Source organism: Mustela erminea, chromosome 5, assembly GCF_009829155.1.
Source record: "Mustela erminea isolate mMusErm1 chromosome 5, mMusErm1.Pri, whole genome shotgun sequence".
Taxonomy (NCBI): domain Eukaryota; kingdom Metazoa; phylum Chordata; class Mammalia; order Carnivora; family Mustelidae; genus Mustela; species Mustela erminea.
The window spans coordinates 21,514,285-21,536,133 of record NC_045618.1 but is presented as its reverse complement, the minus strand read 5'-3'; the positions used below and the strand labels follow the sequence as shown (position 1 = coordinate 21,536,133).

Genomic DNA, 21,849 nt, shown 5'->3' with positions numbered 1-21,849 from the left:
CAGGAAAGCTCTGCATTGGTAGGCAGGACTTGGCTTCTGGCTACAAACATGTTATAAAAATTATATTTTATATATTATTATATAAAAATTATATTTTTATAAAAATTATATTCTTATAAAAATTATATTTTATATATTATTATATTATATTACATTATATTATATATTTTATTATTATATTATATATTATTATATTATTAAAAAAGGCTTCTTAGAGTCAGAGTAGAACCTGAACTTCTGGGATAGCAGTACACAGCTTGGAAGATGATGGGCAAGGGAAGCTGCTGAGCCTCCTGATGATGGGAAGATTCTCTCCCTTCCCTCTGCCCTGTCTCCTCCCCTGTGTCTTTCTATGAAGCTCAATGGTCAGACTGAATGCCAACTGAAAACTGCATCAGTGTAAAAAGCCAAGAAAAAATACACAAGCTGTAAATATACATCATAAAGGGACAACACTCTTACTTTCACAGCTACAGGGCAGTCCATATGGACAAAAAAAGATACCCTGGAAAAACTTTTAGATTGAATAAAGAAGTTCTAGAAAACAAACAAAAATTAATAGCATTTCTCCTTCTGGAAAGAGAGGTGAATCTTTTTCTATCCCTCTAAGTACAACTAGGAAAACTCTAGTTGTTATGTATCAAATGTATATCAAAAGACTAGAAAGTATAAAGACAGACTGGTTAGGAACCTCAGAACCCAGGGAAGGGAAAAGCAATGAGTTTCCTGGGTTTTCTTTTTGCCTCGTGGATCCTGTAGCTGGAGATGAAGACAGAGAGCACCCACCCCCAGCCACCCCAACTCCCACGATGTTGAGGGAGACCACATGGAGAGCTTGGGCTTCCACCTCATTGGGCAACAGGAGGTGCCATCTCTCCTCCCTCAGGTCAAGTGGTCACCACATAGCAATCATGAGGCCACCTCCCCACCCCATGTCAATATAAGCCACCTGGGGATCAGTGATGAGGCATTCCCACCCTTCCCAGCCAGGCAGGTACCAGTGGAGGCCCATGGAGGCTGGGGAAGTGCCAACTCTTGTCCCCACTCAGGAGAAAACCATTAATAGGATAGCTAAATTAATAGGTAGGTAAAGAATTCTTACACTTAACACCCAAAGCATGATCCATAAAAGCAAAAATTGATAAATTAGACTTCATCAAAATTAAAAACTTTTGCTCTGCCAAAGACCCCATTAAGAGGATGAAAAGGCAAACTGTAAACTGGGTTAAACATTTGCAAAGTCCATCTTCAATGAAGGACTAGTATCTAAAATGTAAAGAAATCCTAAATCTCAAGAGTATAAAAAAATGGGTAAAAAATATGAGATGTGACCAGACACTACACCGAAGAGGATATACAGACGGCAATGAAACAAAGGAAAAGCTGTTTGCCACTGTTATTCATCAGGGAAGCACAAATTAAAATCACAAGACATCACTCCAAAGCATGAGAATGGCTCAAGTGAAAATAGGTGACAACCTCCAATGCTGGTGAGGATGCAGAGAAACTGGAGCTCTCGTACACTACTGGCGGGAAAGTAAAATGATATTGACAACCCAGAAAACAGCATGGCAGGTCTCAAAAAAATTAAACAGGTGTCTGTCGTACAACCCAGCAATTGTACTCCTGGGCATTTATCTCAAAGAAATAAATTATGTCCACACAAAACCTTTACGTCAATGTTCACAGCAGCTTTATTTGTGATAGTCAGAAAATGGAATTAGTGCAGACGTCCTCCCACAGGTAAATGGTTAAAAATGGTTAAGCCAACTGTAGTTCCCTACAGTGGAATCCTGCTCCACGGAGGAAATAGGAAGAAACTCCTGGTATGTAGCAGCAACCTGAATGAATCTCCAGAGGATTATGCTGAGTGAAAAGAGCCAATTCCAAAAGGTTACATATTGTACGATTCCACTTATGTAACATTTTGAAAACTAAAAAAAAAAAAAAAAAAAAAAAAAAAAAAAGTAATAGAAACGGAGTATTCTAAGGGACTAGTGGTTGCCTGTGGTTAAGAAGGAGTTGGGGTGGAAGGGAAGTATGGTCATGAAAACAACATGAAGGACCTTTATGGTGGTAGGAACGTTTTGCATCTTGACTGTTAGCAGTGTAAAGTAACCCAGTAACATGCTAGCAATGGGGGAAACTGGGAAAAGCTACACAGATCTCTCCATATAATTTCTTGCAACTGTTTCCAAACCCATGATTATCTCAAAATGAAAAGTTTAATTTTTAAAAATATCAATAATTTTCCTATATTATAGCAATAAGCAATTATAGAAAATAATAAAGAAAAATACCCTCAACATTAGCATCAAAAACTGAAAAAAACCTAGAAAAAAAGTTAATATAAAATGTGTAAGCCCTTTATGAAGGAAGTTGTAAGACTTCCTTCAAGACATGAAAGACCTGAAAACAGGAGTGAAAGAATCCCTTTCTGGATAAGAAGACTTGATCTTTACACAGATCTCAATTCTTTCCAAAGATACCTACCTATATGTTCAATTCTTCTTCTATGAAAAAAAGCTCAATCTCCCTGATAACGAGGGTATGCAAATTAAAATAATGAGATTTCATTCTTCGTCCTTCAGACTGGCAAACATTTTCATTTTTTAATATAACCCTTTCTGGAAGGCAGTATCTATAAAAAATTGTAATGCATTCACCCTTCGGGCCATCAGTCCAAATCTGAGAAAATGTCCTACATAAATACACACAGACTTGTCCCCAGATTTATTTGTAAGACAATGAGTTCCAGCATTATTTATGACATTAAAAGTTAGAGACCATGTAAGTGCCTTGCAGTTGGGGCCTGTTAAATAATGTATACAAATTGCATCCGTAGAATCTAATGCAGGAATCCAAAAGACAGACTAGATATGAGGCTATTTCTCAATTTTACAAACAGAAATTTCCATAAAGGTACCTGCTGACCTAAGGTATTAAAGAGGACTTTTTATACTTCTGTAGTTTTGAAATTTTTCAATGGACCTATTTCTTTGATAGTTTGAAGCATCAAATAAATAAAATAGTTGCATTTCTGGAAAAATACAAAAGAAAGGAAGCAAAATAGACAATATAAAGCAGTATGAATGCAAATAAAATAAATAACATAATGTTAGCATAGGTATTTTTAAGACAATTCAATGCATTACTTCATATTAATAAATATGTAAAGGCCAATATAATGAAAAAAATGTTAATAATACAGAATTGTCAAAAGCTTAGAAAGAAATAGAAAAAAGCTGGAAAAGAAAACTATGTCAAATAACTATTTTATAAAATAGTGCTGGACTAGGGAATTACACATTTAGGTGTCAATATCCATCAAGTATTGGAAAATTCCTTAGATTTCATTTATTCAACTAAATGGAATGGTTGAACTTCATAAGTGAAATTATGAAAATCTGAAATTGAAAAATTAAATTATGAAATTGCTATACTCTGGAAACAAAGTATGGAAGGGTAGGAGAAAAATGAAAACTATAAATTAATTGCATTTATGAATATGAAAAATCATAAATATCAGCAGATAGAATCTAGTAGTATTTTCAAAGATTATGGGGATTTCATTCCAATTATGTTCCATGTTTCTTAATTTTGAGAATCTATTAATATAATTTATCATACCAATACATCAAAATAAAAATATATAATCTTAACAGATGTCCAATAAAACTTGATAAAACTTAACTTCAATTTTATTTTTAAAGGGCTCTTAGTAAAATATGAATAGAACATCATCACCTTAACATTACAAAATGGCTATTTGAAACCATCTCTTACCATCATATTTGAAGTAAATAATTATACTCAGCAACTAAAAGTAGACAATGAAACACCATTAATATCTAATGTTATTTTGATAATTTTAGACAAAATAATGAGTTGGGATAACAAGTACAAACACTGGAAAGCAGAGACAATATTATAATTACTTTTCCTGACAGACTATAAATAAAAGACTTAATTGTACATTCAATGGCATATACTATTAAATATAAATAATAAAAAATCACTGAATGTCTTACATATCACTAGGGACCTCTTGCAATATAAAATAATAATTTTTAAAAATGCACCCACCAGAGCAACAAGTTATTTAAAATATCTAGCACTAAACTTTAAAAGAAATATGTATGGTCTGCATGTGTATTTTTTAAAACTGTAAAAACAAAATGGTATTTATAGCAAAATAAATGCAAGATCTATGACAAACATAAACATTAAAAAATTAAGCCCTAAAATTCTGGGAGCAAAATGGGAAAACTTTGTATAATTTTGGAGGGGGAAATGCTTTTCTAGGTAGAACATACAAGCCAGAAATCATATAAATATGATTTATATATACATGAGTAAAGCAATTTGAGTTTATGAAATTTCCACACAAGAAAGAATACTGAAAAAAGTCAAAAAATGAATGACAAACTATGAAAAATATGTTTCTGTTACACATATGACCGTGAGCAGATTCCTTAATAGAGGAAGTGCATTTATAAATCAATTATGAATAGCAACAACCTCAAAGAGAAATAGACAACAAAAATGAACTGGCAATTAGCAAATAAAGAAATCCCTTCCAAACAAACGTAGAAGATGCTTAACTTCACTTTTAACTTAAGAAATGCAAGTTACTATTAAGATCTTATACTTTTAGCAGATTGGCAAAGACCACATAGAATTCTGATGACACACAGAAGTTTGCATGGGTCTGGATAATTGAGTCCTGTTGGTGAGAGTCTGGCGTCCTATCTTTGGAAGTTAATTTAGGAATAACCTTCTAAATTTAAAGTGCACTCTGATTTTGACTGAAAGGACACTCTTAGTAATTTTTTCTCTAGGTCTACATGTACCTTCCTCTCTGGTTGGCCACTGTTCCCTTTACACTCAGGTCAGTTCCCACAGCAGTAGCCCTAGCTATTCTATTGGTTGAGTAATTAATGTGCACAGAGGGTAATCTTCTCTGCCATGTTTGTTTTAGCAGAACATTAGAAACATCCCTAACCTGTCCTTCATTAAGTGGTGGTTAAATAAATTATCCTGCATCCATCCATCCAGTGGAATTCTCTGCTGCTCTTTATTTAACAGCTGGGCAGATCTCCAAGTGCTGTCACATAAATGTTGCCAAGCCACAGGGCTGGCTGACAAAAGCCACCTAAATAATGATGTATCGCATAGACTCCCCATGTATGTAAAAATGATAATATGCAAAATAAATGTACAAAATGTCTGGCTTCCAAAAAATTCCTGGAAGGGTGTGGGAGTTTGGAATAGAAAAATATATATATATGAGAGAATATGAGTTAATTTTTAATTATGCATAGGAAAAAGAGAAACACACATACAGATATGGAAATGTACTAGATAACATAAAGGAAAACAAAAACCGCACTGAAGGATTTACAAGAACAATTTGGAGAAACTAAAACACAAACAATGCTCCTGAATGGGAAAACATGCTATTGTTAACCCATCAACTCTCTCCCAAGGCAATCTGTAATTTTAATGTGATTCCAGTTCAACTCTCAAATCTATTCCTTTTGAGTCTTGACAAACCCCCCCACCACCAAATTTTAAACTATTCTGGAAAACTAAGCTTCTATATTTTTTAAAAGTAGATTAAAGTTTGGAATGGGGGCTGCCTGTGTGGCTCAGATGGTGAAACTTCTTATTCCTAGTTTCAGCTCACGTCATGATCTTATGGTTGTGGGATCAAGCCCCATGTGGGGCTCTGTGCTCAGAGTGGAGTCTGCTTCAGATTCTCTCCCCCTCCAACTCACTCTCTCTCTCACTCAAATAAATAAAATCTTTAAAAAAAATCTGGAATGGGGGTGTGGATAAGGCTTGTCCTACCAGTTGTAAAAAAAAAATATATATATGATATAAAATACATATAAATATATATATACATATAGACTCTTTATATATGTACATATAAAGATATATATATATATATAACATTTCCCTCTCCATACACACACACACACACACACACACACACACACACCCACACAGTTAAAGTAATTAAAGTAATACAGCTCTGGAATATAAAAATAACAAACCTAGAAGGGGGGGAGAATGAAAAGTTCAGTCATAGGCAAATAGACATAAGTAAGCATCAGTCTGCATGTGTACATCAGTCTAGATGTACAGCTAGAGTAGATATTGGTTGTTTTTCAATCACCAAACATTTTTGCCTCCTCCTACCTCAACCCTTCCTAATAATACCTAACTTTGTTTTTGAGGATTATCTCTTGAATCGCCTTGGATTCAGTGTGGCAGGACAGTTAAGTAGCTATCTGTCTTGCCCCGACCAATTAAATGCTCTCTCTCTGGGTTCTCACTCTAGAGCAAATGAGCTGAGATTAAAAACCACTGGAGGGGCCCCTGGGTGGCTCAGTGGGTTAAATCCTCTGCCTTCGGCTCAGGTGATGGTCCCAGGGTCCTGGGATCGAGCCCCGCATCAGGCACTCTGCTGAGCAGGGAGCCTGCTTCCTCCTCTCTCTCTCTCTCTGCCTGCCTCTCTGCCTACTTGTGATATCTGTCTGTCAAATAAATGAATTAATTAATTAATTAAAAAAAACACTGGAATTGTTTACTTCTGCAGAACAATACCCTGGGGAGTTGAGGGTTCCTGCAGCAGGCCCCCTACTCTGGCCCCCACTTCTGCATCCACAGAGACCTCTTTAGAACCAGCCAGTTTCCAAGTCTAAGCTTTAGCCCTCTTGGTTTTTCTACAGAACCTGCCATCTTTGCAATAAATGGCTATGGCTTTGTCAGTTTCTGTAGCTTTGCCATCAAAGGACTCTTAGGATTCAGGTGGCATGTCAAATCATCATGGAAATATTAGGTTACTCAGGGGAATTGTTTCAGGAAAATTAGTACTCATTTTGGGGAAGAGTTAAATTCTTTAAATAAATTCCAGAATATGAAAGAGTTAACTATATTTTTAAAAAGGGGGGAAGTAACTTGATCTTGGAAAGAATGTCTTTTTACTGGTTCCAAGATAAGACCACAAAGGAAAACATTCATAGATTTAAATGCACTAAAACTAAAAGGCAAATAATAATCCAGGAAGTATATTTGACGAATACAAGCTGTAGGACTCAAAACCGTAAAATGTAAAGATCTCCTAAAAGTCAGCAAGACAGTTAAATCTTAAAAAAAATCTAAAAATGGGTAAAAGCCCCAATAGTTCATAGAGGAAATATAATTATATTTCCTCTATGTTTTATAGTTATATTTCTTCTATGTTTTATATATATATATATACACATACACACATATATATACTCACACACATATATACATACATATATGTTGCATATATGCATATACACATAAATTTATGTATGTATAATTATTATATAAATGAATTACATAATTGCATTTATAAAGAGTTCTTACAAATCATTAAGATAAATACCCCTAAAAATGGGTAAAGGTTATAATCAACTCACTGAAGGAGAAATATAAATGGTACATACACTCATATCCATATATTATTACCTATATATGTATACATGCAGGTACATATATACACTTATGTAATGCAATGATAAATAATTAGTAATATTCAAGGAAGTTCAAATTAAAGCAATGATGTCATTTTATACCTTGTAAATTAGCATATACTTTAAAAAGTAAGAATTTGCAGTGCTAGCAAAGGGTGTAGCAAGAACACCATTCTCATCTATTGGGATTATAAATTGGTAAACTCTTTTAGAAGGCAGTATGTCAATATGTATCAACTGCTTTAAAGATGTGGATTCCTCATGATCAAGCAAGTCCACTTCTAGGAGCTGTAAAAATATTTTGTGTAGGGACCGTGGCAACCTTCATCCATGCAAAAAGCAGACATTGGTTAAATAAATAATGCTATATTCATCCATACAGAGCAGCCACTACACTTAAAGTTGTAGAAAAGAATTTAAAGTATTATTATATTATAATATATATCACATAATATATGAAATATACTAAATTATACATAATGTTCACAACCAATAAAAAATCAAATCGCAAAACTGCATGGAGAGTTCAGCACATTTAAATGTATGTTAAATACACACATGTTATGTATACATGCACATACATACACATACACACCTATTATGCACAGAAAATACAGGAAGGACATAACAAACATAGTAATAAAGTGCATTTTGCTTTTTGAATTTTCTGTAGTAATTACATATTTTTTTGTAACAGGAAAGGAGTATACTTTTGTGCATTTTATGAATCCTATTTTATCTTAGGAAAAGCTCAGGGAAGGCAATATCTACTCTTAATAGGAAACAGAAGTAAAGCTGAGACAGGGAAGGTGATTTGTTCTGAGTCATTAACTACGGGGTTATAAAGCCATGACTTTGATCCTGATTCACTGAGTCCAAATCCCCTACTCTCTCTACTATTTACGCTACACCTCAGTAAGTGACCACACTGATCTTGCTCGGAAATTACTGGCCAAGTATGAGCCTTGGGGTCGGGGTCGGGGGGAAATGGCCAGTCCCTTGCTAGTTGCCAGATGTTAGGATATCCACAGCACCTAGTATTTAGGAACAAGGAGGCTGGCTCAGTTAAGGATAGAAGTTGGCAAGTCATCCTTCCTGAGGGTGGTAGGGCTCCAGGTTGTATCAATTCTTAGCCTTCATGAGCAATACTGCAGTACATCAAGGATACTCTGTACATCCTAACTGGATGAAATTTGATCAGTGTGGTCTAGGTCAGCTGAACAGAAAGTAGCAAGCTGAAGCTCTCACAGTTAGTTTTTGGAACTCAGTAGCTGCCTCTGCATTGAAACTGAACCAAGGGACCCTAGTCCTTCTAGCCTAGGTAGATAAAAACTGGAGAGAGCAGCAGGCTTCCCAACAGCTGCTCCTCTGAACCCAAATGGCACGGCCACAAGAAAAAAAAGCATGGCTCTGCTATGGAGAAGCTTCGGGTAATTCAGGATAGCCCCTGACCTCTCAGAAGTAACAGCCCCAGGCCCAGCAAGTGCAAAAGAGAATGGCTCTAAAAGGTAACTGTGTAGTCTCCAAGATTGATCAACAAATACCAGTGTCTCGCATCTAGCAGCCATGATCCTATCGGGAGTCAAACTATATAACCCCCACGCTCCTTAACAAATGTGATTGCCCCACCTGGAAGCACATATCTTGGTCCCAGGAGCTAAGTCATGATATGGAATGAAGCTTCTATCCCACAAAGCATTTATTGATCCTTTACAAAGTACACAAAACACTGTCTACCATTCTCCTAGATCTAAAAGATAATCTACTTTTTGAATTGAAAAAAAAAAAAGTGAACTAAGTTGTTTTGATGCACCCATTATCAAGCTCATATGTATCACGGCACTTACAATCAGCTTACACAATTGATTTTTAAAAATTCAGTGGGGACAAAAATCAATGCCACAAATGCCAAAATATAATCTTTGCTAAAGACATTTGCTCTAAAAGCACTACGCCGTGATCCTGAGAAATACGCTTTTAGTAACTGACTTACAAGTAGGCTGAGTTTTAATTTGAGATAATGTTTAGAAATGAACCAACTTAACTCAAATTCCCTATACAATTATAAAACATCAGACTAAATCCAAGGATATAATAAAATTTATTTTTTAAAATTACTTTCAGGCAAAATCAAAGCCTGTGACCTTTTTCAAAAGGTTTGCATTTCATTACTCACCAACTGACAGCCTTCTAGGGAGTTCACTAGCTGAGCATTCTGACAGGAGAGAATTGAACCAGCCAAATTCAGCATTACGCACACTGCGGAGAGCAGCATGAAAAAGGTTATCTGGAAACAAACCAAACAAAAAATGGATTATTCACTTGGAGAAGTTCGAAGGAAAAGTGATTTGGCTTTTAAAAAAGCCTTCAGTTTATCAAATAATTATAAGAGTAACAGTTGTATTTCTTTTTTAAAAGACGGTATCATTTCTCAAAATTTGAATTACATAGTGAAATATTTTAGAGGCTCAACTTGAAAACACTATACATTATATAGGCTCAGAATAGTTTTATATTGTCTCAAAAATAATACATTGTAAATGACTAAAGAAAACCAACAGAAAGTAGTTTATTTATTAGAAAGTCTTTATATTTATTTAAATTTTTATGGAAAATTTCCTACCTATGCAAAACCAGAGAAGAGAGTTTAATGAAGCCCCCACCCCACATACCTATCACCCAGACTCAACAACTAACTAATTCATGGTCTGTTGTGTTTCATTTATACCTTCTCCACTCTAGAACGCTTTGCAGTAAATATCAGACATGATATAATTTCATCCTTTCAGTGTATGCTTCTAAAATAAGACTGTTTTTGAAAACACAGCCAACATAATGTCATCATCTCTAGCGTAACCATTCACTAATATCAAATGTTCAGAGTTCACATTTCCTTAACTAGCTCAAAATTTTTTTTTAAAATCAGTTTACACAGGATATGAAGGAATTCGTTCCATATAGAGTAACTAATTGTTTTGCGTCTTTGCAATATTTTTTAGTTGATGGGTTTTCCCACCCATTGTATTTTTTCTTCTATGAAATTTATTGAAGAGACCTGTTACTTTGTTCTTTACTTTGCTGTCTCCTCCTATTAGTTAACATTTCCCCATTCTCTGGATTTCTTGTAATTTGGTGGTTAGACATAGAAGTTTGATCAAATTGAGACTAACAGAAGGCAAATAATGTCTATGATGTTGGCAGCCGTTCTTAACGATTGCTTAGACCATTAATTTGTTAGGGTTTCCAAAACAGTGCTAGTATAACACCATCATTTCATAGTTCTTTATTCCTAGGGATCAGTATATAGAACACTTTTCCTCATCAACTTTTTTAAAAATTTAAATTAAATTAATTAGCATAAAATGCATTATTTGTTTCAGAGGTACAGGTCTGTGATTCATCAGTCTTATATAATACCCAGTGTTCATTACAACACATACCCTCCCCAATGTCCATCACCCTGTTGCCCCAACCCCCCACCCCCCTTCCCTCCACAACCCTCAGTTTGTTTCCTAAGGTTAAGAGTCTCTTATGGTTTGTCTCCCTCTCTGGTTTTGTCTTGTTTCATTTTTTTTTTCAATATTGTTTATTTTTATTTTTTTTAATTAATTTTTTATTTTTTATAAACATATATTTTTATCCCCAGGGGTACAGGTCTGTGAATCACCAGGTTTACACACTTCACAGCACTCACCAAAGCACATACCCTCCCCAATGTCCATAATCCCACCCCCTTCTCCCAAACCCCTCATCACAATTCCGGACTTCAAGCTCTATTACAAAGCTGTCTTGTTTCATTTTTAACTCTCTCTCTTCCTCCATGCTCCTCTGCCTTCATCAACTGTTTTTTCACCCTATGGTACGGTTCATATAGGAAAATCAGAATATATGTTTGATTCTTCACTTATTTTCCAGATTCAAAATAATTAGTTGATATGGTGCTAGATTTACCAAATAAACTCAGGCCTATTATAGTTAGTTAATACTCTTGCTGAACCTTTATAAATAATCAGGCTAAATCTAATGAAACAAAACTTTTCTTTTAAAAAAATATTTTTAAAAAGATTTTATTTATTCATTTAAGAGTTAGAGAGACAGAGAGAACACAAGCAGGGGGAAAGACAGAGGAAGAGGGAGAAGCAGACTCCACACTGAGCTGGGAGCTGGACATGGGGCTCAAACCCAGAACCAGGAGATCAGGACCTGAGCCAATGGCAAACACTTAACCATCTGAGCCACCAAGGCACCTCGAAACAAAACTTTTCTTGTGATCAAGAATAATCTTTAAGATAATATCATCAAGAGGGGAGAGAGTATCACAAAAACTTGTTAAAAACTTTCAAATAGGAAAAAAAAATACTGGATATCCTGCCTAGTGTACCCTTTTGAGTTCTTAGTGCCTTTCATTGTCTTTAAGCTATTTGACAACTCTGTACAGTGTAGAATAATCCTAGTAATGTAAATTATTTTTTAAGATTTTAAAAATTTATTTTGGTGAGAGAGAGCGAGCACAAGCAGGAGGAACAGAAGGCGGAGGCAGAAGGAGAAAGAGAATTCCCGCTGAGCAAGAAGCCCAATGCAGGATCAATCCCAGGACCCTGGGATCACAATCTGAGCCGAAGACAGATGCCTCACCAACTAAGTCACCCAAGCACCCCCGTAAATTATTTTTGATAATGGAAATGGAAATGAATTTTGTCTGGTGGAAGGCAATGACTGCCTCCCATGGGTGCTAACCATTTTTTAATTTATTTATAAGTTAATTTCAGCATTTTGGATGGCCTATGTGTGTACATTGTTTGAATTCTCCTTTGAACTGGTTGTAGCATTTTACTGGTTCTCTCATTAAATGAGTCAAATATAATCCTTAACACATGTTTATTAAAAAAAAAAAAAAATCAGTTGGGTCCCTAGTATCCTCCAAAAGTACTGTTTGCGGGGTGTGTGTGTGTGTGTGTTTGATTCATTATGAGCCACAAACTTAAACAAATTTCCTATGTTTCAATCACCAGAGTCATTAGCAAGAGAGCGTCAATTCAAGTTGACCCAACTCTAGTAGACTTTGAAAGCTTTCTCCCTTTCTAATATGACAAGATTTTCCAAGACCATCACACACATCCCCTAGCCCAGCCCTGGAACCAGCCATTTCTCCAGTACAGCCTGGTTCCTTTCAATGAAAATGGTATTTAAACACCATACTTTTCAGGCCAAAGGTGCCCTTGCTACTTGGTCACTGTTTTCAATTATTTTCAGTTGTTAGATACAATATATCATAACATACTGATGTCTCTGATTCAAATGAAAAACTACAGGGTTTTTTACTTAATTACATCAACCTTTCCTTCCAATCAGAAACCTTCCAGCCAGAAACCTTATTTCTCATTGCAATTATCCATTTGATTTAACCCGATGATACCCACACAACAGTCTCAAAATGACAATACTAATATTAGCACCAAACACACGATCCTTGAAAACAGGTAAAGACTTTTATATTTCTTTCTATCCTTAGAGTACATTCTACCAAGAAAAAGTGGTCAAATTACTGTGTTTTAGAGTGACCAATCTTTCTTTATGAGTGGTTATTCTACTTCCTGTGAACCCAGATTCATTTTATTTATTTATTTACTTATTTATTTATTTTATTTTTTTAAGTTTTTTTATTTGACAGAGAGATAGAACACAAGTAGGCAGAGCAGCAGGTAGAGGGAGAGGAAGAAGCAGGCTCTCTGCCGAGCAGGGAGCCCAATGTAGGGCTCAATCCCAGGATGCTGGGATGATGACCCAAGCTGAAGGCAGTTGTTTAACTGACTGAGCCACCCAGGCGCCCCTCATTTGTTTTATTTTTTACTGTTAGGGATATTTTTTAAATTTAGCTTTGCTTGGAATCATGCCTATAGCCATACCTTTACTTTTTTTCTAGGCATACATCTTAGATTTCATATTAGGTTAGATTAAATTAGATTTCATACACATATAAAAATGTGTATATATATGTGTGTGTGTATATATATATATATTCCCCCCACCCCCCATCATGTTCTTCTTTCTCTCAACTTGGTTGTGTACTTTTGGTCTTCAGGCTTTTGGTGGAAAGACCACATTTAAACTCTTTTCTCTCATCTTGTCCTTTTAAAAACATTGGACATCCAACCCCTAGTTAAACCTTTATCCTAAACCACTGTAATACGTTCATATATTTTGACAACAGGAGGAACAGCTATACCATGGATTTGATCCTTGCCCCAAGACTGTGGCTTAATTTGCCTTTGTCTCTCTATTTTATTTTTCACTGGTTGGGGGTTCAGAAGCATTTGCATATCCATACACTTCTAGATTCTCTCTATTCTATTCATCCCTAAACACATACCAGCCAAGCTTTTCCAATTTTGCCTCTTTCCTGAAATTTTTGCTAGACGCAGCCACAGGCACCAACATTCATGCTACTAGTGTTCTGTTTCCTAACTTTATAGTTACAGGTTTATTAGGTGTTGATATGTTTCCTCAAGTTACCACAAAAGTCACTTCTACCAAATGCCTTTCCATTACGTAACACATATGGTCATCTTTGCAAACTCCTCTGTATCAGGGTAGGACTTCTGGATCAATTTCTGGACCAAAGAGGACCGGGTAAGTTAAAAATAACTCTAAAATCTCAGAGGCCTAACAGAACTGAAGTGTATTTTTTATTCTGTTACAGGGCCAAAATAAGTCAAGTGGGTTTTGCCCTAGGTTCACTTAGGCACTCAAGCCAATGAAGGCTTCATTTCAGTGATGTTCCTATAATCATTTCAGCCATGGAACTTAAAGCTCCTGCTGGAGATGTCACATGCAATATCTGTTCACATTTCATTGGCCAAAGAAGGCACGTGGCCACACTCAACATTCAAAGGGATGGAGAAGTACAGTCCTACCAAATGTCCTGAAGAGAAAGAGCATCCCTAATAACCACAACATCCATATCTGGCTCTTATACTGTAAATCCCCTCTGTGTAACCTTATCTAAGAACACGACGCATGGCTCCATTTATGTTAGTGACTCTTGTTTTTGTCTCCCTCCTAGACCTATTCTACCATCTATGAACAACTGTCTCCTCAACATTTCCACCTGGACATCTCAGAGGCTCCTCAAACTCACTTAGCATAAAAGATCAAAATCAGGAAAATCTTCCTGAAATGTTGTCCGACTCCTGGCATCACCATCCTCCTTAATCTCCCACATTAGGGGTATGAGGTGTTTTTGACTCACGCTCCCTTACTCTGACTGCACCTAATAAATCAGCAAGTTCTGTTAATTCTATTTAAGAAATCATGCCATCCCCACTGGTGCCACACTCTAGTTTCAATGATCATCACCCGAGTCTCCATGGATGGCTTTTCTTTCTTCTTCCTGCCTCCAGTCTTACCTTCCTTGACTCTGGGACCAGAATAAGGTTACTAAAGTATAAATGGATTATTGAGAGCAGGGATCTCTGTTTTATTCAGTGATGACCACAAAAGCCTAGCTAGACAATTGATCCATATTTGCTGAATGAGTGAATGAATGAATGAATGAAAGATATCACTCCTCTGCTCAAAACCCTTCAGTAGCAACTCCTTGTCTTAATAAAACTCCTTGGTTTGAATTTCCAAGGCCCAACAAACCTTGTACATGGCTGACCCAGTCTTTGCCCATTTCCTCACTCTATCTCTAGCTGCTCCTGCCACACCCTCTACCATCCAGCCATATTGAGTATCTTTTAACTCCTGGAATTCAAGTTTCTGTTCATGTTATTTTTCTTTTCCCAAACACCCTCTTGGTTCGTTCACCTGATTCTTGTTCATCCCTAAGCCATCACCTGATATTGGCCTCTTCTGAGAGGTCTTTATTGATTTCTATAGATGGGGCTGGATTCTCTGCTGTAGAAGCAGAGATCATGTGTATCTTGCCACCACTGCATTCTCTGCAACTGGGCCACAGGAGGTGTTGAAAAAAATGTTTACTGAATGTACATGAGGTTGTGGGGAGAAATCCATAAGCAGCAGCTGCACAATGATCAAAATGGAAATGAGTATCTGCAAGAAACAAGACGGAGGAGGAAACAATGTCACTGAAGATCAGCTTGACAGTTCATCAAACACTTCCTGCATATGTGCCAAGCAGAGGACAAGACAACTGGATGTCAGCTCTTATTAATAGGACTATGCAAGCAGGGACTAATGGACCATTCATTCATTAACTCATTCAGCATATCGAGTCTCTACCAGGAGCCAGATGCTATAAAAAGTGGTGTGGTTGCCAACAAGGATAGATGCAGACTCTCCTCTCTGGTCAAGGTCCAGTAAAATCACCCAGACTCTACTTTGACTGCCCACAATCTGGTGTATTTTAGGGAACGACCTTGATCTGGGAAAGGTCCTTTGTCTTTATATTTTCAGAGATCAGTACTGCTGCAGTTGTTCTCCGAGACCCAATTCCAAATGTTAGTACAGAACCAAATTAGTTTGGGGACATGGACATCAAGATATGATTCTAGTCCATAGAAAACCCTTCTATTTAGATTTCCAAAACTTTCAGCTAAATTCCAAATAAGCAATGAACACACATTCTTAGTGACTACAGAGCTATTGATACTTTGGGGCATAATAATTTAAATTCCACTTTGATTCCATGAACTTTGGCCCTAGAATAGGGAAAAACAATTTTGAATATCAGAAACCAACACAGAAAAATTAGGTTTGTTAACCATGGATCTGAGTACTCAGGCAGATTACAAGTCTAACAATGAAAAACTGTTGAAACCATAAAAGCTAGTTAGTCCTTTAAAGTGTATCTTATGAAACAAAATGCATCACATATTAGTAAATGAGATAGGTGAATGGGTCTGAGTATATAATGGGCTAAATGCAAATGCAGGGCAACACAGGGGCAAAAAATCCAACAAACGATGGCTAGAGTTGTCATAAATTCAGTAATTTCTCAAAGGAATTGGAGCCTAGGAATCCATGTCTGTGGCCTCCACACATTTCAAAATACAGTTGATCACATTTAACTATATTATCTCCTATATAACAGCAAGAAACAATGACACATTTGTTACTTTTTAAAAAATGCCTAAAATGAGAATCTAAATTTTCAAATAAGTCTTAGAGGGTACTTGTGTAGGCCTGCTATTTCCCAGCGAGGAAAAAAAGAAAAGCTCACAAAAGGTACAAAATGAGATAACTACCATGAAAAGAAAAAAGATTCACCAATAAACACAGTCACTGTGTTGTTCAGTTCCCATGAAAGGTCAGCTTTTTCCTTTACATTTCACTTCAAGCTCATCTTTAGAAATTAGCCTGTTCTGCAGCCTTCAAGCTGTGTCATTAAACTACCTCTAGATGGTTTGTATGTCCTTTCTTTATACAGCATAACACTTAAACCTTCTCAAATCTGTTTCTTCCCATATAAAACAAAACAAATAAAATAGACTTACTAATGTGTATGGAAGCTTATTATATCCCCGCTGACTACACTTAGGGGTCGACAATTCATAATCAGAGAACAGAACTCTGATATTCAGAGTATCCCAAGGTTGGGTAAGAAAACTTTGTTAATACTTCAGAAAATGAATGAAGGGCGCCTGGGTGGCTCAGTGGGTTAAACCTCTGCCTTTGGCTCAGGTCATGATCTCAGGGCCCTGGGATCCAGCCCAGCATCAGGCTCTCTGCTTGGTGGAGAGCCTGCTTCCTCTTCCCCCTCTGCCTACTTGTGATTTCACTCTGTCAAATAAATAAATAAAATCTTAAAAAAAATAAAATAAATAAAAACACTTTCTAGAAAATCAAGTGACCAAAAGTAATTTGAAGAGAAAATTTGAACATCCCATTATTGAAATAAAATTAGGAATTAAAAATCTACCATTCCAAAAACACCAGGCCCAGAACGTTTTACAGGTGGATTTCTTCAAAACTTTCAAAAACATGTAATCCCTATAATATGACAAAAGAGCAGCCCAACTCATTTACAAAAATAGAACAATGTTTTCTATTTCTTGGGCAATTCAGTCCTAAAGCCATGAAGTGGAGCAGAGCAAGATATATGTGGGGGAGGAGTGAAAGACAAGGGCCCCAGGAGGGAGCTGGAGCCCAAGAATTGAGAGGTGGGTGTATGCCCAGAGAAAGGCAGCTCCTGTGGGATGTGAGCTCAGCACAGGGGAGCAGAAGGCATCCCCCATATGGGAAGGGGTAGCAGCCACAATTACAGACAGGTTACTTATAGGGGGATTGGTAAAATCAAGATTGTAAGGATAATAGAATCTGAGTTACTCATTGTTGGAGAGAAGATAGGTACAAATATAGAGGGGGGAAACTAGAAGAACACTATGGTGTTAGAATGGGAATGATGTTATAAATGTAATCTCAACAGTTTTCATTAGATAATAGATCTGGAAAGTAAAGAAGTGCTCAGAATGATGGGAGCATGCTGAAGACACACAAGTCAGCTTAAAAAGGTTCTCATTGGCCAAATCAGAGATGATTTGAGTATCAAAAGACATAACGATAGTAAGAGATTATAACTCATGTGTCTACACAGATAGAAAGAGACAACGAATAAATTGAAAATTTGGTGAGGACTATTTACAAAGTTTCAAAGTATCTCCCCACATAACTCACTCATTTATTGCAAAGGAGCATAGATAATTTTAGAGGAGGGGAATGGTAAACAAAACAAAACAAAACCTTCTTTAATCAAAGTGATCAAAATGACCAAACAACAGGACAAATTGAAATTTTGTGCTGCTGATAGGATTCAAAAAGAAAAACACAGCATCACTTCTATGGTATTCCTGCTGAAGATGCGTAACTTGAATCTGAGCATAAAGCAATAGCAGACAAATTACAATTGCAGATGTTCTACAAAATAACAGCCTGTAGTCCTCAAGTGTCAAGATCATCAAAGTCAAAGAAGGACTGAGGAACTGTTTGCAGACTGAAGGAGACTAAAGAAACATGATAACTAATATGCTCAAATAGCTGGTGGGGGAGGGGATAAAAATTCCTTGTCCTGTGCTTACCACTCTTCTGTAAGTATGGGTATAAATTTAAAAAAAGTGTAATCTCAAAGCCAATAATGCAATACAATGTAAGAAAATTATAGGCTAATTCCCCTTATGACCCAAAACATACAATTTATAAATTTTTAGCAAATTAAAAAAAAAATTGTTTTAAAATGTATCATCCACAAGAAGGATTTGTCCTAGGATTGCTAGGTATCAGAAAAACCTACCAGTGTTACTACACTAAACTACATTAAAAAGTATACTGAAACTGCGAAGTAAAAACAAAAATTTAATCATCTAGCAGTTTAATAAAGAATATGATACAACTTAAAAAAAAAACTATTCATAATTTTTCCAAACATCTTTAAGCAAGCTAGGAACAGGCGGGATATTTAAAAATACAAATAAGGATATTTATGGGAAAGAAAACTGAAACCAAACATAGTTAATACAATATCTTAAAAATTATTTTTTTTAAATCAGGAACATTCTTGAGGCCTGATGTTGCCACTCCTTTTCAAGAATGTATTGCAGTTCCAAGCCAATGCAGATAAGTCAAGACCAAAATGAAAGCTGTAAGAATTGAAAAGGATAAAAAACCCTTACGTTATGATGCTATAGAATTAAAATGGCATGGTATTGGCAAAGGGATAGGAAATCATATAAATCAATTTAGTCCCTGCCAAAATTTATATGTATGTGAAATATTGTATATAATAGAGAGCATATTATAAATCAGTGTGGATAAACGATGAGAAGTTGGTGCTAGGCAATCCATATAGAAAAAAATGAATATTATATCCATACCTCATATCATATGCAAAAACAGATTTAAAACATAATTGTGAAAGTCAAACATTTTTAACACTTACTAGGATTAAGGAGACTTTTTTCTAAAGCCCTACACAAAAAATATAGCCCTTAAAAATAAAACATTGATGATTTAGACACATTAAAACTAAATCATCTGTATGACCAAAAAAAAAAAGTGAAATGTGATAAGACGTTTGCCCTAGATATAACAGACAATAGATTAATATGCAGAACATATAAAGAAATCAAACAAATGAATCAAAAATAGAAAAAGTCTAACAGATATAAAATTTGATGGCAAAAAAAAAAAGATAATGTCACTAGTAAACTAGAGATGCAAGTTAATACTATAGCAAATCATCAGTACATACCCACAGTAGGGCTGGAAGGGTTGATTTTTGCAAGGGCGGGGTCAGTGAGAAAGATCTCTACAATGTTGGCAAATTGTAATTTAACACAAGCTCCAGAGCAATCTGGCAATGCCCCATGATCTATTTATTTCTGACTAGAGAAACTTGCATGTGCCTAAGGAAGTGCTATACACTGCAGGCAAATTGCAAAAAATTGGAAAGGGCCTGTCCAACCATTAGGAAATGGATAAACCGTTAATTTTTCTCCACCTGAAGGAACAACTATAAAGAACAAATCAGACGTTTGTGGCTGAACAAGGTGAGTTAAAACAGCAAGTTGCAAGAGTATAGTATAATACGCCCTATATAAGTCATAGAAGCTCACAAAATACTACATATTGTTCATATATCTATGTGGGGGGTGGGTAAAAGTGTTAAGTCATACCATGGAATGATGTCCACAAACTTTTGACCATCTGGGAAGGGTAAAAAGAAAAGACAGAGGGCTTCATCTGGCCTATAATGTTTTACATTTTAAAATCTGAGGGCACTTTGGCAGGCTCAGGAGGAAAACATGCAACTCTTGATCTCAGAGTGGTGAGTGCAAATCCCATGTTGGGTGTAGAGACTCCTTAAAATAAATAAAAATTTGAAAAAAGTAAAAAAAGATCAAATCTGAAGCAAAATGGTAATTCATTAAAGGTCAGTTGTTAACATCTCTATGGAAAAGTATAGGAGTGAGAAAAGAGATCTGCTTCAGACAGAACTGATAGCCGGTTCTGGTTTTGACCGTACGGGTGAAAATACCAGTGCTAAAACACTCCAGAAGGGGATTCAGTCAGTGAGGTAAGGGACCAGTAAGCAGGATGCTCAGTTACAAGGTAATTTATACACTGAAATAAAATGCAAACCAAGAAAAAAATGCCTTCAAGGACCAATTATATTCCACTGATGAAATAAATGCAAATTCTAATTCAAGAGAATGAAATAAAACACAGTAACTTATCACATTCTTCTATACTGCTACAAACCCACCATAGACCCTTCTAGGGGTCATTTAGTCCAGGGTTGATCAAATCCACTTTTGTTGTTGTTAGCTAAAGTTAAATTATCTCATTTCAGCGTTAATTTGTAATAGCTTTTCAAACAATCACTTATTCACCCACTGAATAATTATTTGTAGAATCTGAGGACTATAAACAGCATTTTGCCAGAGGCTATGGGAATACAATGGGAGGAGACTAGGAGCTCTTTTCTTTGGACTCATTTAATCTATGTAACAAACTATGATATAGTTACTGTTTTTCCCATTTTATAGGTAAAATGAGACTCAGAGAACTTAAAATCTACCCCAAATCACTATGCTGACATAACATCAGCCCTAATACAAATTCTGTTTGTCAGACAACCTCAAAACCCATACCCTTTCACTATACAGTTAGCTCTCAAGCCCAGAATAGGACTTTTGTCTGTCCTGCTCTGCTCATATGGGCTGTACTCACAATATACCAGGAGTTACATTTTTCCAAGCACCAGACAGTAGAGTCGGGCTAGAAGAATACTGATACAACTTTTGAACCCGTAACTCCTACTCTGTGATTGAGAAGATAATGACAGAAAACCTGAGAATAAAACAAAACAAACAACAAACAAAAACTTTACTGTAGACCCAAGATTAAAAAATAAATTTATAAAGTTAAGGAACAAAGTTAACAACTAAAATCCTCCACACCAGCCATTTGTACCAAAAACTTTGCATATACTTCTAAAATCTAATTACCACATTATCACACATGGGCATCATCAGCTCATTACACAGGTGAGGAAATATCTGTATACAAACAACATGCCTAAATTAACAGAGCTAGTTACATGAAGCCTGGATCTGAACCAGGTAGTGATTCCCAAGTGGGCATAATTAGTCACTAACAGTTTTATCCAATTTTTTTTTTAAAGATTTTATTCATTTATTTGATAGACAGATCACAAGTAGGCAGAGAGGCAGGCAAGAGAGAGAGGAAGGGAAGCAGGCTCCCTGCTGAGCAGAGAGCCCGACGTGGGGCTCAATCCCAGGACCCTGGGATCATGACCTGGGCCGAAGGCAGAGGCTTAACCCACTGAGCCACCCAGGTGCCCCTTTATCCAATT

At 36.1% G+C, this 21,849-nt stretch overlaps 1 protein-coding gene across 3 annotated transcripts in view; it reads right to left on the bottom strand.

Annotated features, from left to right (window-relative positions):
• Positions 1–21,849, bottom strand: part of FAM189A1 (family with sequence similarity 189 member A1) — a 480,984-nt gene that overhangs the window by 112,222 nt on the left and 346,913 nt on the right. For all 3 annotated transcript variants that reach the window (XM_032342237.1, XM_032342238.1, XM_032342239.1), the window contains exon 3: positions 9,691–9,801. In XM_032342237.1, the coding sequence (XP_032198128.1) occupies positions 9,691–9,801 (111 nt within the window). The remainder of the gene's footprint in view (positions 1–9,690; positions 9,802–21,849) is intronic.